Below are 21,933 nucleotides of genomic sequence, written 5' to 3'. Positions count from 1 at the left end.
CAATGGAGTTTTTATGTCAGCTGCAACTTGATGGCACTTTCCACAGCCAAGTAGGAGCTAGTGCCAAGTGCTTTTCCAGTTCCCATGCCATCTATCCCTCATGCCCCGTATTGCTCCAAATTGGGGGAAGTGATATAATTAAGAAACACTTCTGTCTCCCTGTGCCTTCGGTCTGTCACAGGTGCATTTTATTTTACCACTTCCACATTCAACCACCACATTCTCTAGCACAGTGACAGCGAACCTATGGCACGGGTGCCAGAGGTGGCACTCGGAGCCCTCTGTGGGCACGCACACACAGAGTTCGTCTTGTGGGGGGCAGAAAATCACCCCCCCCACACACACACACATCTAGGCTGGCCTTGGCCATTGAGCATGACGTGCATGCACCATGGTGAGCAGGGAGGACTCGGCTGACAGGCCTGGTGCCTGTGCTCTGGGTGGCTGCTCCCGGGGGGGTGGGGGCGCAGAGGAGGCAGAGATGCTAGAGAGGCACAGAACGGTGTGCATGGGACTTGCTGGAGGCTAGAGCAGGCTGGCCCTTGCTCAAGCGGGTGGGGCAGAGGAAGAGGAAGCCAGCCGGATTTTTCTAAACTAAAACCTCAGCATTCAGGTTAAATTGCTGGGTTGGCACTTTGCGATAAATAAGTGGGGTTTGGGTTGCAGTTTGGGCACTCGGTCTCAAAAAGGTTCGCCATCACTGCTCTAGCATGTGTAAAGCAGCACAGGTCTGCACCATGAGGTGAGAAGGCCTGTCAGCAATATGCCCTTCCAGGCTTTGTTTTTGGGCTGCGAGGCTTTGGGGTTTAATATGTAGAGCCCTACGGGGATGGGGCGGTATAATAAATCGAAAAATAAATAAATAAATAAATAAATAAATAAATATAAAGAATTTTCCCCTGTGAATTCTTTTTTTTCTTATTCTTTCTAGGCTTCTGGAATTATAATTATTTAATCCTAATAGTTGCCAGAAGTCTCTAGTGTTGTTCACAATAAAGAATAAAATTGCAAAACATATAATTGCTCATAATTATTCCACCTCCCTTGCCTTTCCCATAAAGCCTATGCATTATTTACAGTGTAACTAACATTGCTGGGTTTTTTTTAAAAAAATCTCAGGTATTCCATAGAGGAAAAAGTTGAGGGGGAAAAGTGGGTTTCCCTAATGTTCTGCGAGTTTACTCAAGTCCATTTTTCTTGGGCAGTTTCTTTTCCCCTGCGATCGCTGCCATGTTATTTCTAAGTGACTTCACTGAGAAATCCTTGGAGAATGTCTGAGGGTAACTTTTGTTCAACTTGCAAGCTGCGTTAGTAATGGCATCAGAGATGGCTCGGTTCGTGGGTTTTGTTGGAGAACAAATGTAATCTCTGCTCAGCAAGCACAGGGCAAAGGAAGCCAATAGCAATGAGATTTGCATAACCCATGTAGAAAGCTGGTCTAACATTACTTTAAAATTCTGGTGATCTAACATTACTGTAAAAAACATCAAACATTTAAACTTCAGGATAAATACAGTAATTTGATTTCATCAGTGGGAAATACGAAGCCTCGAAAATACCTGCGTTGTCACTGAAACTGGTCAGGAGGAGCTGAGAATCTCTGAACTTCTGTTTCCCTTCTCCTGTTACTGATCCCACCTTCTAGCAACACCAGGCTTACGTTTAGAACAATATTGCAGTATCAGCAGTTTGGAAAACACACTGTAATTGGATTCACACACTGGAACGAACTAACAATGTCACCGGGGACAAGGAGCAATCATATTAAGCAACATTCATTAGAACATCAAATGGATGATTTAAAAAAAACACACACAAAAATTGCAGAACACTTGTGATCTATTAGAAGAGCAGATGTTTGGTTGAAGAAGTCAAGTTCATGATGCATATTGCTAGGTGTATACGTAACTGGTTCCCCACAGCATTATAGCGACCCTTTTATGGTCTCTTTGCTGCCCTGTGTTTCTCTCTTCCTAAATTAGTGGTTTGTAGCTTGCAATAGAACAGGTTGTGATCGATGAGTTAGCCTAAGGACTACAGAGCGTTTCAAATTCCATGATTTTTCATGCCCAGAAAGCAATAGATTTTTTCCCCTCAGAACTAAAGCCTACTGCTTATGTTATGTCGCAGTTCTCTGATAAGCTTCATCTGGTAAACGACCGAGTACTTTACTTGCTTAATAAGTCTATTATCAGCAAGCATTGGGCCACGTTGTCTTAATAAGTATTGAATACAGGCAGCAAAGTTCATATCAATACATGACTGGGAAGAGAGACCTGCAGCACTGGAAGAAACTCTACCCAATCCACTGGGTTAAACCGGAAACAAATTTTTCACCTTTAAATAGAACTTAAAGACTCTTCACTAGGGAGCTCTTTCCCAATGGCAAGATTCAAGGAGTTAAGTAAAAAAAAACCCCTTCTATGTAAATAATCTGGCTAAATGACAGAGAAATGAAGGAGCGAGGGAAGGAAAAAAGTACATTTTTAGCTGAGATGTGCAAGGAAATGACAGGTCATTGATATGAAGAGGCTGAAACAGCTGCTCCAGATGGAAAGTGATGAAAAGAAGAGAAATCCTGGTTCAAAGTTGACAAAGTTTGTATGGTGAAGAGGCCGGCACTGAATGGACAGATCTGGCAGGAAAATTGATCATGGAGGGTATAAAAAAAAGGCCATGATAAATTAAGTCAATGAAGTGTTATTCATTTTTTAAAAAATTGAAGACACTTTTGTAGGATGTCCTAATCGCCTGTTGTGATTTATGTATAGCTGATTCATTATCTGTAAGATTAGTGAAAGGAAGTGCCTTGTAGAGAAGAGTGAAGTGTGGATGAGTGGAACAGTTTCAACGTTTTATATTTTGCTGGTGGTTTTTAGGATTTTTTTTTAAAAAAAACTTTTTAGGATTTTTTTTCTTTTTAAAACTTTTTAGCAAACATTTTTCATGCCAGATTGACTGCTAAGGCAGGCCATGGAAGCTCTTCAAAAGGTCCTTGGGCATGTTGGACTTCCATTCTCATAGCTCAGTTGGAAACTCCATCAATATCCTACCCAAGATGCAGAAAGCTTCAGCATATAAAAGACAAGCTTCTCTGAAAGACAGGTTTGTGTTCATTGCTGAACTTCCCCTGAAACATTCAGGTGCATTTTAGGACACAGCCCCATTTTATCCAGGGCAATGGTAGAACATAACCAGCCCGATGAACCCCATGAGCTATGAGAATGGAAGTCCAAGTAGGATATTGATGGAGTGTCCAGCTGTAGCCTTTCATTGCTAATTTATTCTCACAGATTGTCATTTGAGGAAATCATCTTAACTAGCTGATATACTAATAGTTTCTCCAAGGTTATCTCGGCATCCTGGCCATATTCCTTTTTAAATCAATATGACATGATTTCCGTGAACCCCTTAATGTTTTCCTTATTTTCACCCTGTGTTAATCTAAACCATTACCCAAGGTTTGAGGACAACTTTCTTTTAAATGCAAAATAGTGGTCAAATGAATTAACTCGTTTGCAAAAGATGCCAAGTACTGCATTGTGACTGTGCTTGCTGTTAATAGTTATTATTTTTACGCATTCTTTTTTCTCCTTTTTTCTAGGAGCAATATTTGATGAAACTGCAAAAAAGGATGAAGAGGTATTTCGTATGGCAGTTGCTGACCTCAATCAGAATGATGAAATTTTGCAGACAGAGAAAATCACAATTTCGGTGACGTTTGTGGATGGCAACAACCCATTCCAGGCAGTTCAAGAAGGTAGGACTTTAAGTGTGATATATATTCCTGGTTATGATTCACTAAATGCACAGGATTCCAGATATGTATTGCTATGTTTTTTTATTACTCAAATAGAATTTATAGAAGCTCTGACCTCTGCAATTATTACTGTTCTTTTAAAAAATATTGTGGTTGTAAATGGTGTACATTATATGATGGATTTGGATTTAGGATTCTGGGTGTATTGCTATTACATTTTGCTTTTAATTGTGTTCGTTGATTAGGGAGTATATAGGTAGAACAAGTTCTGTGTGTCTGTGGAGAATGTTTGGAATTTACTGGTAAAGCAGAGTCTTTTTTATGTGTTCTGAGAAGATGTGAAACTTATTGGGGCAAAACAATAGCATGTATTGATTAGTGAGGCTCTGAGTTTCTAAGGCCGTTTCCTCACTTAAAAAAAAAAGCAGAGGCAAAACGGTTTTGTAAGCTTCGGGTGTTTTTGAGCGCGCAGTCACGCTCCCCACTGCAGGTAGTTGCGCGGGGTTTCCCAAAAGGCGCTGTTCCGAACAGGAACAGAAATGACGCGCACTGAGGGGTCGCAAGGGCGGCAGAATCGGGGTGACTGTGTTGTCGCCGCTCCGGTAGTGGGGAGTGCCGCTGGAACCCGCGTTACTTGGAGTGAGTAGCGCGCAACAAAAGGTGAGTGGGGAAACGGCCTAAGACATATCTAAATTAATGTACATTTGCTGGGAATGGTCAGATTCTTTTCACTCCATAGTGATTAAAATTAGTTCCACCTTTTATCCACAGTTTTCACTGTGGTAATCTTCCTTCAGATTTTGTGCTGTTTCAAAGGTTAGATCCCAAACAATATAATGTTCCTGGCCATTCTTTTATTATTCATGAAAAAGGAGGGTAACAGTAAGTTCCAGTAAGTTACACAGTCCTGAGAATCTGGACAATTAAACCCATACAGCTTAAAAAATAGAATCAAGGAAATTCTTACAAAATTAGGTTTTTGTATACTGACAAAAACATTGTTCATCGTGCTAAATTTGAAGAGATTTCAGAGGTCCCCCGTTCCTGTGGTCCAGAAAAATACAGGGGTGAACTTCTCTGACACAGCAACAGAAACAATATAAAACTTCAAAATTAAACCTTGAAATTATAAATAGAAACAAAACCATCCTTTTCCACGCAGTAACAAATTGGAGGGATTTCCTTTCTCTGTAATCTTTCTTGTTTCTGTTCTCTGTTTCTGTTTTGAAACACGTGACTGTGCTTTACCTATAATCATCAAACCATAGAGTTGGAAGAGACCACAAGGGCCATCCAGTCCAACCCCCTGCTATGCAGAACACACAATTAAAGCACCCCTGACAGATGGCCATCCATCCTTTGTTTAAAAACCTCCAAAGAAGAAGACTCCACTGCCTACCGAGGCAGCATATTCCACTGTTGAACAGCCCTAGGATCCTTGAATTTCTGAGTTGCAGAAATACACACCTGTTGAACTTGCATGGGAAATGTTTTGTTTCAGTGTATGTGGTGGGAAAAAAGTTAAAATGACTAAGAGCATTAACTCAATATGAAGCTTTGTTGTGGTACAGTCAGTGTATGTAGTAGAATGCATGGTAGATTGAAATCAAACACAATTACTTGAATATGTGGCGAACTGGTCATCTGATTAAGCAGTTAATTAGCTTTATGTCCAACTGGCACTGATGGAAGTTTGCAGATGCTGCTCCAATCAATTGGGGTTGATTCAATGACCATGGAGTTTTGGAAGTCTGGCCCAACTCAAGGGCAAGGTAAAGTCCTGAGCATTTAAGATGTTAAGTGGATTTGACATAGGAAGCCAACCCCTGGCCCGTTTGAGAAGAGGATAACAGAAAATATATTAATTCTGTTTCACAGGTGTATGTCAAAGGATTCGGCTGGAATGAGTTGTACATTTTTTCCTTCCCTTGCGGTACTGAAAACTCAGTTTCCTAACAGCACATCCATACAGTGGAATTATATAAAAAGTTGCATTTCAGTGGACTCATAGCTAGCATGTTACAGACAAAAAAATTAGCTTGCTGCAAATTGAACTGGTGACATCCATTCAAACCAGATAAAAGCAGGTCACGGCACTCTTTGTGTCTGTGACACTACCACAAGCTGGACCCAGCTTCTGAAACAGAAATGGTTAATCACCTATTTTTCTGTGAAACATGGAGGGGAATAAATTGCTGAAATTCTAAATAATGCATTGGGGTCTGGAGTCACAGACTCCATCTTACCATTTTTCCAAGCAGTCATCCTTTTTAAATTTTCTTGCATACATTATTATGCTACCCTGAGGCCTCCTCCATCTCTGTCCCATGTTGTGCTACTAATATTTTTCATCTGAGTTGTGAAACTTCTCCTATACAGGTGAATGATCCCCCCTCCCTACCCAATGAACTAGGGAAGAATTATTTTACTATTCTGACTAGAGATGGACTCAGAAGACATATACATGTATTGCAGAATGCTAAAGTATAAAATTCAATTGATTTTATTAAAGAACTCCCTTTAGGCTAAAACATTATGGAGAAGTTATGAAGTTCAAAGAGAGTTTGTGGAGGCTGAACCACATATTCGAGCAACCTATTGGATTAAAGAACTATGTTTTCACATGCAGATCTGTTAGAGTGTACTTCTTGGACTGTAAAAAGAAGGAGTTTGGAATTCACGACACATATTGTATTGTGGCAACTACAGAACATAATTAGAACACTTCTGGGATTAACTCGAACTGTTTATTTACAAAGATAACGGGAAGATTCAAGATAAAACACTACACATTCTTATACAATGCTCTATATTTATTGTCATCTTGTCCTTTTAAGGTCACAGCTGTGTCATTTCTGTGGAAACAACAGCTGATTGCAATTGAAAGCTGTTTGTCCTTTGCTGACCCACTATAAAATGCCCTTTGGACAACTCTAGTAACATCAACAAGACCTATTTTATAAATATTCTAGAATTAAGCTCCACCTTGTATGACAAAGCTTACAGACAAGTAGTTAGGAATTTTATTATGGTCTCACAGCGCAGTCCTAGACACCCTTTCAAGCCCATTGTCTTCAGTAGACTGAGAATGGCATCATTTGTTTAGGATTGCACTGGTTATTTCCTGTTCAGTACCTTGTACTCCCTGTGACATTGGATTCATTGTGGTGTTCTTCACTGACAAACCTTTTATATGCACACGCACACACCCAAATGAAAGAGAGTGCTGGAAAAGTGTATATTGATGTAGCCTTTTCTGCTATATGCTGCTCACAATACAACCAGGAAAGGTGCAAGACCTACCATTATTTCAACAGGGAAAGTCAAAGAATACTTACCGTCTGTCCGTAAATAAAACTTAAAGTGTGATAATTAACTAACCTCTCATGAAACTTCTGTTCCTGTTGGCCAACAGTGAAATAAGACCAACAGTGCCAATATGCCATCTGAAGAGCTACCCAAGCTCATACTCAGAGATTTCCCCAGTGGCAGTAAAGAGAAGAGAGGGTCCTCTTTAGCCAGCAAAAAAGTTTGTGTATGGGATTCTGGGATTTCCATGGTTAAAGTCATTTTGGGACAAGGGAATTGTCCTTAATAGGACAAAAAAAAAGCTGTCTGGATCTACCACATTTGCTGTTGTGATGTTTGTCTTTCTTGCCATATCACAAGCAGTTTTGCACATTTCTTGTTTCTCAAAGACAGTTGCCATGTGCCAGTGTGGGGCTTTTTGTTCAAGAGAAACAAGCCTAGAGACTCTTTAGATTTCGGAAACAGCATTCCTGATGACTGGTGAATAAAGATAACTGCTACTTTCTCAGTAGCACTTACAGGGCTTCCTGAAATGATCATAAAGTGGTCCAACTGATGTGTGAATAGATGCACATAAGTTTCTGAATCTCAAAATTACACAAGCCTGAAGTCCATCTCTTTAAAAACTACCTCCTTTCTGGTAAAGATCTGCTGTGGGCATTATTTTTAATAACGGCTGCTTGGTTATCAATTGCTGTAATAACCATATCTGTCTTAATGCTACATAAAAATGAAATTATGTAGACAAAATGTATGTACAGTTATGAAGAATGATGCGGTAATAGTTGCATAGTCCCATATGTCTTCATTTGTAAATGATATAGAAGTGTTAGCGGTATTAGACACACTATGAACATAGGCTACTTTCCTCTTCTGCCCTTCCCCCTTGTCTCTTTCTGAAATTTCAGATTGAAGAGGTGGGTAAAAAGAAGTTGAACGATAGAATGTTTGGATTATGATGGGAAGGGTAAATTTGATTTCATTGCTTTATTATCACATTAAAAGAATTAGTATGAAACTTCAAATGCAGAAAACAACTTTTTATATGAGAGTACAGATTACGTTAACATTGTTCTGGTATGCGTAGTCCGTCATAACATAATAGAAATGGCTCTAAAGTGGTAATTTATACAGATTAATTATAACTCTTTTTGGGGGTAGCAAAAGAGAGAAACCCTTGGTAGAGTAGGGATAGTTGGTAGAGTAGGGATAGTCAAAGTTTCTGTGCTGAATGTGTGTGGGTAAAGTGCCCCTCCCCCTTCCTCCCCTCCCTTGCATGCCACCCCTTACTCACTCCCCTCCCCCTCCCTCTGCTATGGTGGGTGGGCCATGTCCTGATGCCGGGCCCCCTTCCTCCCCTCCCTTGCATACCACCCCTCACTCCCTTCTCTACCCTTCCCGCCGCTAGGGTGGGTGGGCCATGTCCAGATGCTGGGTCCCCTCCCCCTCCCTCCCTCCCTCCTTCCCTTCCCTTCCCTTGCATGCCACTCCTCACTCACTCGCCCTCCCCTCACTCCCTTTCCCTTACATCAAGTCAGTGGTGACGCTGCTGGCAAGTGAGAAGCAGAGATGGTGTGCTATTGTCTCCCTCTGCAGAGCATTGCTTGGAGATCTCCTTTCCAAGCAATGCAGCTGCTTAGCTTTCCAGATCTGAAGAGGTCAGACTGTTCTGAGTCACCTTCCCTTTCTCTGCACTGAATAACTTAATACAATTTTTTTTTTGCAAATTAGAGGCAACAAAGTTAGAGTCATCAAAACCTCTGCCATTCCCGTTTCTTCACCTGTTGACCTCCTCATTCCTTTTGCGTACCCTTCTCTCTAGTAGTCACCTTACAGTTGCTTCCACTTCTTTCCTTCTAGTGCAGCAATGGGCACTAAGTTCATTGGGAGACTCTGGTGGTCTGCCTGCACTTTCTGGTTGCTGGGATTCTTGCAGAAGAAGGAACGAGGGCTTTCTTTTCATTTCCATGAAAGACAGAGTGGATCTGACGTTTTAAAGCCACCCAGGTGGTCAGACACCCTGGCTCCTATGCAGCACTGATGCTGCTTGGCCCTCTGGTGACAGCACTTTGTCAGAATCTGGACTAAGACAGATTGTTGTCTGTCTTGTCCCTTGCTTCACGGAGTCGGTCACGGAGCAGGTCTGCAAGGCTTAGTACTGCCTGAGGCATGGCTTGCACCTAGATGGCTGTTTGTTCCATTCAGTGGGTTCAGCAGCGAAACTCCCCCTCTGACAGCCTCCACAAACCTTGGACTTTAAAATCCTTCAAAGCTTCAGCTCTGTCAGCTCACAACTCTGATCTCATAAATTGGACTTGCCACACTTGCCTTCACAGAGCTGTTCAAGGATGCGTCCTGACAGTAAATTTCAGTGTGAGCAGTTTTCCTCCTTTATACTATTGACTTTTAAAAGTCCTCTCGTTTTTGTTAGCATGCCCTTAGGTAAATAGTCAGAGAGAGGGATCACTGTTTGAAGTAGCCTCTCTCAATTGCTTTTCCAGTGTGAATGTCAGTGGTGTTAGAAATGATATGAAAAGGTATGTGGGCTGATACACAGTTGCATAAATGTTGCTTGAGCATTTTTGAACATGAGCACTGTCTCTACTGGAAAGCATTGTCATTGGTTGATATGGAAGCATTCATTGTAGTTTCTGATATTTGGCTGTTTCATTTATGCAGGTTCCCTTCATAGTTGAATCTTTGGACACAGTTCACCCATTTAGCAATTTGAGACTGTTGTTAATAAGGACATAAGAAAAGTCCTGATGGTTCCATCCAGTCCACCATTCTGTTTCACACAGTGGCCAACCAGTTGACTTGGAGAACCAACTGACAGTCTACAACCTAATGCTTTCTCCTAATGTTTTCTTAGTATTGACCTTCAGAAGATCGCTGCCTATAGATGAGGAGATACAACATCTAACAGGCATCTAACGGACCTATCCTCCATTAGTGCAATCTCCATTTAAAGCTATCTATGCTTGTGGCTATCCAGATCGACTGGTAGCAAATTTCACAACTGAATGGAAGAACTTCCCATTGCCAGTTTTGCCTGCATCTATTAAGAACATAAGAACATAAGAACAAGCCAGCTGGATCAGACCAGAGTCCATCTAGTCCAGCTCTCTGCTACTCGCAGTGGCCCACCAGGTGCCATTGGGAGCTCACATGCAGGATGTGAAAGCAATGGCCTTCTGCGGCTGTTGCTCCCGAAAGCACCCTGGACTGTTAAAGGCATTTTGCAATCTCAGATCAAGAAGAGGATCCAAGATTGGTAGCCATAAATCGACTTCTCCTCCATAAATCTGTCCAAGCCCCTTTTAAAGCTACCCAGGTTAGTGGCCATCACCACCTCCTGGGGCAGCATATTCCAAACACCAATCACAAGTTGCGTGAAGAAGTGTTTCCTTTTATTAGTCCTAATTCTTCCCCCCAGCATTTTCAATGTATGCCCCCTGGTTCTAGTATTGTGAGAAAGAGAGAAAAATTTCTCTCTGTCAACATTTTCTACCTCATGCATAATTTTATAGACTTCAATCATATCCCCCCTCAGACGTCTCCTCTCCAAACTAAAGAGTCCCAAACGCTGCAGCCTCTCCTCATAAGGAAGGTGCTCCAATCCCTCAATCATCCTCGTTGCCCTTCTCTGCACTTTTTCTATCTCATTAACTTTACTGAGGAAACCCCCCCCCCCCCGCCCTGATTCTATCATTATGAGATAGGGAGACAGGGAGTCGTGGCAACCCTCTTTCCACTCTATACCCAATTATCACTTGTGATATCTGCACAGCAGAAATAAAATGTCCTGCAGATATTTTAAACATATCAGTTTTGGCTTTTTTTTTAGTTTGCATCAAGCCCACCCCCCAAAAAAATTTCAGCTGAAAGCATTGCCAGCCAAAACCAATATTTTTTTTCTTACCTGTTGCATGAGGCTCTTGTAAGTTTCACAGTTTCACTTGCCATTTTGTGTGCTGTTGCAGAGATTTTCCATACCTCTGCCATTTGGTGAAGGTTTTCCATGACGGTTTCCTCGGCTTGCAGCTCATCCATGGGCGATTTCCATGTAAAGAATAAAAGATTCTGGGTTATCTAAGTACATACAGCCTCTCCACTCTTAGATACCCACTCTACAAAAATCTCCCTCGTGAGGTAACTTGAGCAGATCATTAATAGCCCAGACAGGGAATTCTCCTCTGAGTATAAATCCCTTCCTAATTGACTTATGAATTCTTCTATCTCCCAGAAGATATATTCCCTCCACCCTTTATTTATGGTCACTGTGGAACATCTCTCTCGCTGTTCCACCTCTGCCGTGACCCTTAAATAAACTGACACAAACCATATTTCAGATCAGATTCACTTTCTGACTGAAATCTTCTCAGGGTAGATTTTCACATACAGTTGAGGGACTAATATGTAGGAATCTAAATCCAAAAAGGTTTTCAATCTTTTCCCTCTCAGAGAGATACTTTCTCCCTGTGTGTGTTAGTGGTTGCTCCACCAATCAGAACACTGGACTGCTTATTCAATCAGAGTACTGTCCAGTTCCTAGCTTAATCAGAGCACTGTCCAGTTCTTAGCTTACCCAATCAGAGTGCTGTCCAGTTCTTAGCTTACCCAATCAGAGTGCTGTCCAGTTCCTTGGAAGTTTTTTTCCTTGTACTGTTTGTGACTGCACTTTATTCTCAGCTGCACTTCCAAACCTTATCTATGCATACCCATAACTATATCCTTTCATGATGAAGGATATATTAAATTCAGGGGACTTTTTAAAGGATACAGTTTCCTTATGGAGTGTTTTTCTTATCAACCGCCATTGGAGGGATGTCAACAAGACCTGTGTGCCAAAATGGCACTGAAACATAGTAGAAAATACTGTGGCTTTAGTGATGATTGGGAGCTAATACAGAACATTTTTTTTTTGGTGAGCTGCAATTCCAGGGGGTGCTCAATATGGGAGTAAGGCTCTCTGTTGGGGTTGGCAGAAGCAAACATGGAGATGCTTATCAGGATCTGTCACTTGATAGTACCAACATATAGCAATAGCCCAAAGGTTTCTTGCAGGACTAGATGTTGGATCACTAAGCTGGCACAGGGTGAGGTTGGAGCTGAGCTGCACCAGACTTATATCCTCGAGGTTCACTTATGCATGTTTGCATCTGGGCTCTTCTCATGTGCTTCTGATGGAATTAAACTGAACTGACCGCCTGTGCACTGGATTCAGTCAATTTAGCCAAGAATGTTTTGCAACAAAAGGATATGCCAGAACCAATGACCAAGGCCTGCATTCCATAATGTATTTTATAATTCCCCCTTCCTATAAATAATCACCGATTCCGGTATTTCAATTTCATTTTGCTTGACAAATATAGTATTATGCTCTGAGCATGGAACCGGAGGACAAAATAATCAAACACAAATAAAATATTTGCCATTCAGATTATTCATTGGAATATATATAAAATACTAATTGAATCATCAGTAGTTATTTTTCTTTGTCTTTGAAAGCTTGTGGTTGGAGAAGAACATAAGGCACCAAGCCGCCACAAGATTTTTTTTTAGTTTCAAATAGTAGAGGATAGGATATGTGAAGGTCACTAGCAGAGTTTCATTTAAGAGCTTTACAATCAGAAATTGGTAGATTCAATTCCTCTAACTGTTTGGGGCTTGAAACACTATGAGAAGGTTGTCTTTTCCTGTATCTCTGATTGCCAGAGAAATTAGTTTAGATCCAGATATTTCACTAAACTTCTACTAAACTTCTGCCATATGTATTGAGGGCTCAGATTTCTTTGCATTTTGAAGGGCTGTTATCTGGTACATGTTCAGGTGGAGATTAAACCTTTATAGTATTGCCGTTCTTTATTACCTTTCAATTTCATTTGGGGTATGCTTTCTTATTCCACAATAAAATGTCTCTGATGAAAAGTGATATCTACATGTTTTAGGAAGGAAATATCTATTTGGTAGAGCAGGATTTTTGAATTGTGCAGCAATCAGGGATACTGAAGACAGAACAATCTTAATTTGCACCTCAGCTCTTGACGTGGGGAAGGATTGTTGGAAGTATGTGTGAAAGAATTAGGATAGTGAATTCTCTGGATTTTATCCAATTTGCTGGTAAAAAAAGGAGTGCCAGCAAAGAAAGGAAGGAAGGAAGGAAGGAAGGAAGGAAGGAAGGAAGGAAGGAAGGAAGGAAGGAAGGAAGGAAGGAAGGAAGGAAGGAAGGAAGGAAGGAAGGAAGGAAGGAAGGAAGGAAGGAAGCTGGCTATACCAATGACTAGGGTTGGAGATTCGGACAGTCCGAATCCGGGTTCAGACCGAATCTGTAGCCCCCATTTCCTATTAGCTCCCATTGGAAACAATGGGGGATGGAGCACCCCCTTTGGGAGTCCATAACAGGGAGCCCCCTGAACCAAACATCACCAAAATTGGATGACATCATCAGGAGAGTCTCCCAACAAATCTCTGAAATTTTGGTGCTGCTAGCATAAAAACCATGCATGTAATGGGGGGTTGAACCTGAGAACCCCCTTTACCTGCATCCTTGCATAGAATAGTTCTTCATTGTTGCATTCCCCCTTGTAATGATTGCATGCATTTTCCTTGAATGTTCTCTTCTCTTGTCTGTGAAAATAATCCATGGAATATCTCAGTGATAGTGTTCATACAGTATCTCACAGCTGAGTTATCACCGGACATCCTCTTGAACTCACAATTATATTTTTCATCCACAAAACCTTTTTTTTGGAGGGGGGGAGAAAGTCTTATGCTACTTTGGTGAAAGATGACAGACAGCAATATCAATGAGAAGGGACTCAGTAGGGTGTAGTAGTGGTGGGATTCAAATAATGTAACAACTGGTTCCGGTGGTGGGATTTAAATATTTTAACAAGCAGTTGTTTGCAAGAGGCATTTTAACAACTGGTTCTACCGAAGTGGTGCGAACCTGCTGAATCCCACCACTGGGTATAGTGTTTCACAGTTTCTGGAACTGACTGTCTTGTCGGACATGAAGCTTAGATTGCAAATTGCAGCAAGACAATGTGGCTTACTTTCATGAATAAGTGAGTAAGTCATAACCCTTTGGAGAGGAATCCCAGAGTGAATTATGAAGGTCATTTCCTTAGGTGTAGAAATTAATTGCATTTTAGTCATGCTCCCTGTTATGGAGTCCCCTTTTTCTACAGCACCTTTACCAAGTAATTTTTATTAAACATCTATTTATGATAGGAAGACTTATTGCAGCAAAGGAGAGCAGTTAACAAGGACAAATTTGCAAGAGAGGCAAGTGCTTTATTAAAAGACTAATCACATCTGAAGAACATAACCTTTTCTCATCTTAAGGAAACCTCTGCTATTGAACTGCAATTTTAATTGTATAGCTAAATGTCAGTCTGATCTCAGCCGAGGTGATTGCTCGGTCCTCTGCAACAATCAGCAATTATTATTATCATATTAAACTAAATGTATCACTTTTAAGTATGAATACTTTACAAAGAAAAATGTATTTGTGGAAAAGAGATTAATTCATATGGTTATTTAATTTCCCAAAGTGCTTATGAAAAGTTCCCTCGTATTTGTCTGTCCTATTCATCTTTTGTAGCTGTTGGACTTGAATCCTTCTTTCTGTGAGTTAGGTGTGTTCCCAAAATGTGAAGAATGAAAGAACTGACGGAATAGGGTTTTTTTAAATGACAGAATCCACAACCACTTTCTGCCAATTTCCATCCTCTGTCATCTTGGTCGGGCCTGCTGTGATTCCATCTGGGCCCGCCTGTTCCCTCCCTTTTTCTTTTTATCTTTCTTTTTTCCTTGCTTTTTAGCCTTAGGAACGGGCGCCTGTTTGAACTGTTTTAAACTGTTTGAATTGTTTAAATTGTATGTAACTGCTGCTGGAGTTTTAACATGTTTAAGTTATGTCGTTTGAGTTGCTGTTGACAACAGCCATGTTGTGAGCCGCCTCGAGCCCTCCGGGGAAGAGGCGGCCTAGAAATCTAAAATATATAAATAAATAAATAAATAAACTACTAACTTAGGAATTGTTCACATAAAGGATGGCCCCTCAGGACCCGTTTGGCTCCCCCTTTCTCACAGAAATGGGAAAGAAGGGGGTGTTGTCATTAATTCACTGCTGACTTACAGTGACTTATGGCGGCAAAGGTGGTTTGCCATTACCTGCCTCTGTGTTATGAATCTGGTATTCCTTGGCAATCTCCCATTCAAGTACTTGACAGGGTCAACCCTGATTAGCTTCTGAGATGTGATGAGACTAGGCTACCCTGGCCTAGCCAGGTTAGTTGGAAAAGAAGGTTACCAGCTATTTATTTATTAATTTTATTCCACCCTTCCTCCAGGAAGGTTCCATGTAGCTTGGTGATTCTCTAGCCTCCCCCCTCCCCCCATTTTATCCTCACAACTGTCTTCTGAGGCAGTGTTACTGAAAGCTACCATGGGCCCTCAGATAAAGAATCCGTCTGTGCCCCTTCCTGACACCAACATCACATGAATGACACACCTCCATGGGCATACAGAGTGATCTGGACTCCTGGAATTTTTGCCTCCACAAGACTGCTCCTACTGGAGTAAAGTTGGTTGAGAGAATAACTAGTCCATCATCAGCCAGTATGTCACGGGGCATGAACATGGGTCTCTTCAGGGCTGTTCCAGCACTATAGGCATTACACTACTGTTAATTTGAGCAATCAGTTTCTATAAATATATAACAACATATGGTATTGATTTGGTATACCCCTGATTCTGAAAGGTCCTCACTTGCATTATTTCACTAATACTTACAGCGCTCCATGGTACCTTATTATTCCTAGGCACACGTGACAAAGTAAGAGCTGAATTGGCAACTTGCTAAACAGATTAGCTGCATCTTTTTGTGGTTTTAAAGTTAAGGATATGTTGTGACAGTTAATTACATGTATATACATTGATATAATAATCCTTGCACATAAGGATATAAGAAGAGCCCTGCTGTATTAGACCAGTGGTCCATCTTCTCCTGCACTCTGTTTTACAGAGTGGCCAGCCAGTTCCTCTGGAGGGCCACTATTAGGGTGCCGATGCCAGGGACTTCTCCTGATATTGCCTCCTGGTGCTGAGAATCAGAGGTTGACTTCTTCTGAACATGGAGGTTCCTGCTAGTTACCATGACTAGTAGCCACTGATAGATCCCCCATGAAATTGTCTAATCCCCTTTTAAAGCTATTCATGCCTGTGGCCATCACTACATGTGCTGGCAGTGAATTTCACATTTTAATCACTCACTGTGTAAGGAAGTATTTTATGTTGTCTGTCCTAAATCTGCTGCCGATCAGTTTCATTTGATGTTCCTGAGTTCTGCTATTTTGGGGAAGGGAAAAAAGTTTTAGAACTTGTCTATTTGTAGTGAACTTTGAATATTTTTTGTGGAGAAGTTGCTTTATTTCTTGGAATTAAAGATTGAAGGGTCTCAGACAGGAACATGGAATGGAAAAATCCAACAAATATCCCTGGGGGATAGGGATGGAAATATGTTTTCTGAAACGTAAGTTAGCACCTTCTGTGAAGTGACCTCTCCAGCACCTCCACTAAGCATATGTCAAACCATTCATGGGCTAGAACATTTTGCATTATGACAAGAGGTCGGCCACATGCTATCTCTGTAGAAGGCAACTATTACTGTAGGGGACTCATTTTACCTTGCCCTTGCCTGCCTTGCCAAGATTTAAATCTTCATTAATCACCAACTAAGTCTAATTACCACAGCGAACACAGCAGCCCATTAAACACTTTCATGGAAGCACACGGTTCATTTACACATCGTCAGAGAGACATGCTAAGTGCATAATTTAGCCTGAAATTTGGCCGGTTTTACAGATTCAGTCACATTGATAATGGCCCTTTTTTTTCAAAAAAAGGAGAAAGAGAGGAAAGCAATCCTTTTTCCTTTCTGAGAGCGGCAGGGAGGAGCTTGAGACAGGGGTGGCAGGCTGAATAATTTTCATAGGATTTTGATAGATTGGGAAGAGTCTTGGGGTTCCAGTTGGTTGAACATGTTGCACCGCATTATATTTTGCAGGCTTTGTCCAATCTGGGTATTGATGTCTGTGTGGGGAAATATAACATATGAAACACCATAAAGGCTTTAGGGAGGCTTTTTTTTAAAAGATCACTCATCTAGTTTTATGAAGATTAATAAGGGTTATTCCTAGGTAAATCTGTATTGCAGACTTAATAATTGAAGTGCTTTAGGAAAAATTGCCAAAGCTGATACTTCAAAGTTTGTTTGCTCAACCTCGAAATTATTCCTTTCATCAACAAAATGCTGTTTCCTGTATGGATCTCTATTTTTTTTTCCTTATAAGAGTTCTATAGAGTATTATTTTAGAAAATCCTAAATGTAGATTTGTGTGTGTGTGTGTGTTTTTTGCATGGAATCTGACTACATTCTGAACTTTGTTGACTACATTCTGTACTTTGTTTTCCTTCTTTCAATTTCAAAGGACTCAGGCTAGCCCAAAGTTGGTTTGTTAGGTGAAATGAAAAAGGAGACAGGTGATACTGGACAAGGGGAACCTGGTGACCATAAGAAAGTCAAGGAGTTAAAACTGATTCCGTAAGGCTATTACAATTCCAAGTTGCTGTCTTACGAATCATGTCCCACTGGAGTCGACAGATCTGTGGCTCCCTTCCACACAAACCTTCTGAAATGTTTTGACCCAGGAAATAAAATGTTTCCTCCATGGAGTTCCACATTGTTTTTACTCCCAAATGTTTTATTTACATCCTCCAAATGTTTTAAGTGAATCAAAATGAGTCTCTTGTTGAGACGTTTTGAAAAGCTCTTCAACTGCTGTGCGATCTATTGACTATGTTTCCCACACTTCTCTGCTTCCTTGACCTCCTCAGTGCCTTTTTCTGAGCGTCCCTCTTTGCCTGCTCATTTGCAGCATTTTCGTTTGTTTGTTTGTGGGGGGGGGGATCTTCGAAGTATTGAATGTATGAGTAGAGAATCGCAGCACAAGGCTTTGGAGCACTGAAGCATTAATTCAACACAGAACTTAAAAAAAGAAGGAAAAAACGATCTAATTGGGCCATGAATTGTTTTGAGGGGATGAACGCGGACATACATCATTGTAAAGGGGGGATTAAAAATGTTTTATAGGTGTTAACAAACTTGGAACTGGGCTCTAAACATGATACATTCAAGATCTACAGCGCATACAGAAATGGGATTTAACTTTGGAAGCCCCAGATAAAACTGCTAATCGGATAGGTGGTTCACTGGACAGTCGTGGCAAGTTACTGTAACCCCTGTGTCAGAATGGGATGACCCAGAAAGGGGTGGAGTCTGAAATGAAGTAGAATGCTGCAGAACTCATGAGGTTGGAGGAAGCGAGACTACCAGGCTGGGACCTTGATTGATTTTATTAAGCCCTTAACACCTTGTTTAAGGTAACTGCAATGTTGTGGGGAACTAGTGGGAAGGGAGTTTATTTTTTTTGCTATATTGTAAATGTTAGAATTTATTGTTTCAGGGTTTTTGTGTATGTAAATGGTGAGAGTTTTTCTGGGAACCTTCATCATCTTGAAGCCCATTCACCAAGCCTCAGAAGTCTTCAAAACCAACCACCAGCAAAGAAGAATTGGACTTGGCAATATCAGTAGACTGTAAATAAGGACTTGAAAATGCAAACTTAACAGGACTGCAAAGTGTAAATGTTAAATGTTTTACAAGTGTTATTTGTTAAGTAAAGTAAACTGTTTTGTTTAAATTTGGTTCTTTGCAACTCCTTCCAAGTACTGCCCCACAGAACCCACAAGCTGAGGTTACATTACCATTTCTTAACCTCAGAATTGCTCCGATGATAGCATTGAAGTATTGGTATGCTTTACAACCTTTCTACAACTCATGAGGGTAAAGCAGGAAAGAAATTTAAACACATACTAAAATAATACATTTTCTAAGAAATCACTACCAAACAGGAGTGAGATATGCAGTCATGAAGCATGAAATAACTTTTTCAGTCGTACTCCTGCTTATTTTTCTCATGCAGCAGTGCACTATGTTAACCAACACTGCAAAACAGGTGAATTGGTTGTCCAAATGACACCAGTGCGTCGAGATACTTTATCCTAAAGCTGTTTGCCTAAACCAGGTTCCACTGAGTATAATGGAACCTGCTTCCTAATAAATAAAAGCTATTTTAACATGTCACAGATCTTCAGAGATTTAAACAAAGCAAACTTAAGGGAAGACCTACCAAAATACTTTCAGCATGTCAACTGTCCCACCAGAGGCAAGAATATCTTAGACCACTGCTATACAACACTGAAAGATGCTTATCGGTCTTTACCACGAGCAGCTGTAGGCCATTCTGATCATTGCATGATTCACCTTGTACCTGCTTACAAACAAAGATTTAAAGCCACAAAACCAATAACTAAATCAGTGAGAACTTGGACTGAAGAGGCAAAGTTAAAGCTGAGCTTATGACTGTACAGACTGGAATATTTTTAAAGACACCTCTGCAGATTTGGATGAACTCACAGATACTGTAACATCATATGTCAGCTTCTGTGAAGATCTTTGTATACCAACCAGGAACTGCTGTATATATAGTAACAACAAACCTTGGTTCACAGCTAAACTTAAGCAGTTGCGTCGTTCCAAAGAAGAGGCCTACAGAAAGGTGATAGAATGCTGTATAATCAGGCCGAGAATGTATTAACAAAGGGAGATCCAGAGCAGCAAAGAAACACCTCTGAAAAGCTAAAAAATCAGTTTTCACCAAGCGAGCAAGCAAACATGTGAAAACTCTCAAAAAATATCACGGTTACTGATAAACCACCTTCCCAAGCTGAAGGAAATCAGCAATTGACAGGCGACCTGAACGTGTTCTACTGTAGAGTTTGAAAACAATCTACAGTCACCTTTCTCCACAACCTCTATCTCAAATTTACCTGCACCAACTTAATAGCCAAACTTCCTATAACTGAACCCATTTCATTGGGTTTACAACCCTAGTGATCTCAGAAAGGAAGTGCAAGATCTATTTCACAGACAGAAGCCTGGAAGAGAAACTTTGGAGCCCAGACAAGATAACACCTTCTTGCCTAAAAGTGTTTTATTACGTTGGCCCCATCTTCACCCAAATCTTTAACAAATCACTAGAGATGTGCTATGTTCCTTCTGCTTCCAACACTCCACTCTCGTCCCAGTGCCGAAGAAGCCTTCCATCAAGGAACTCAACGACTACAGACCAGTTGCTTTCACATCTGTAGTTATGAACACGTTTGAAAGCCTAGTGATGTACCATTTGCAAACCTTCCCGTATCCACTGTTGGACCCCTTACCCAATTTGCATACCGGTCGTCGTCGACAGATGATGCTGTTAATATGGCTTTGCGCACTATATCCTACAGCATCTTGAATCATCAAAGACCTATGCAAGGGGTCCTCTTTGTTGACTTTAGTTCAGCATTCAATACTATCAGACCGGACATTCTTCTAACCAAACTAAATCAGCTAGCAGTACCTGAGCATATTTGTAAAGTGGATCACAAGCTTCCTAACAGATAGGAGAACAGCAGGTGAAGCTAGGAAAAATTACATCAGACACCTGTAAAATGAGCACAGGGGCCCCAAGGCCTGTGCTTTCACCACTTCTCTTCTCTCTGTATACCAATGGTGCATCTCAAATGATCCATCTGTTAAAATACTGAGGAATTTGCAGATGATACAACAGTGATTGGTCTCATTCGGAACAACGATGAAACGCTACAGGCCGGGGAGGTTGAACAACTAGCCTGCGTGGTGCCACTGGAACAATCTAGAACTGAACACACTTAAAACTAGCTAGAAATGGTGGTAGATTTCAGGAGAAACCACCATCCTACCTCTCTCAAATACTTAGAACAATAACACAGTATCAACAGTAGGGCATTTTAAATTTCTAAAAGTAAAAATGTATCTCATGACCTAAAATGGTCACCTAATATCAAAAATGTCATTAAAAAGCACAACAAAGAATGTTCTTTCTAAGCCAACTCAGGAAGCTCAAACTGCCCAAGAGGCTGCTGATACAGTTCTACAGAGAAATCATTGGAGTCTGTCATCTGCACCTCTATAACTGTGTGGTTTGGTTCTGCAGCCCAACAAGATCGACACAGACTTCAGAGAGAATAATCAGAACTGCTGAAAAACAATTGCTGCTAACACCTGCACCTTCCGTGAGGACCTGTATGCTGCCGCGGGTCAAAAGGGCTGTGAAAATATTTACTGACCCCTCGCGTCCTGGACATAAACTGTTTCAACTCTTACCCTCTAAACGATAAGCTACAGGCACTGCACGCAAGACAACTAGACATAAGAACAGTTTTTCAGATGCCATCACTCTTTTAAACAAATAATTCCCTGCGATAATGTCAAACTATTTATTATATATTTATTATATAATTACTGCTTTTTTCTTTTTCATGTTCTATTGCCCATCTCCTCCCAATTATGACTGTATGACTATAGCCTGTGCTGACATTTCATTTTATTTTATGGTTTTACATTTTATGTTTTTATTACTATTGATTGTTTCCTGATTGCTTACTAGACCTATATGACAATCATTAAGTGCTGTACCTTATGATTCTTGACAAATGTATTTTCTTTTATGTACACTGAGAGCATATGCACCGGAGACAAATTCCTTGTGTGTCCAATCACACTTGGCCAATAAAGATTCTATTCTATTCTATTCTATTCTATTCTATTCTATTCTATTCTATTCTATTCTATTCACAAGAGATGATACAGATATGAGGATTCAGTGGCAGGCCTTCCAGTCTTTTACTGCGGTTAAAAAATCAGGAGG

The 21,933-nt window shown here is 40.7% G+C and overlaps 1 protein-coding gene across 2 annotated transcripts in view; it reads left to right on the top strand.

Moving 5' to 3' along the window:
• The window catches only part of GRID2 (glutamate ionotropic receptor delta type subunit 2), a 997,067-nt gene that overhangs the window by 194,392 nt on the left and 780,742 nt on the right, over positions 1-21,933 (top strand). For both annotated transcript variants that reach the window (XM_048508854.1, XM_048508855.1), the window contains exon 2: positions 3,605-3,760. In XM_048508854.1, coding sequence (XP_048364811.1) covers positions 3,605-3,760 — 156 coding nt within the window. The remainder of the gene's footprint in view (positions 1-3,604; positions 3,761-21,933) is intronic.

Source organism: Sphaerodactylus townsendi, linkage group LG10 (genome assembly GCF_021028975.2).
Source record: "Sphaerodactylus townsendi isolate TG3544 linkage group LG10, MPM_Stown_v2.3, whole genome shotgun sequence".
Taxonomy (NCBI): domain Eukaryota; kingdom Metazoa; phylum Chordata; class Lepidosauria; order Squamata; family Sphaerodactylidae; genus Sphaerodactylus; species Sphaerodactylus townsendi.
This window is presented reverse-complemented; position numbering and strand designations above follow the sequence as displayed.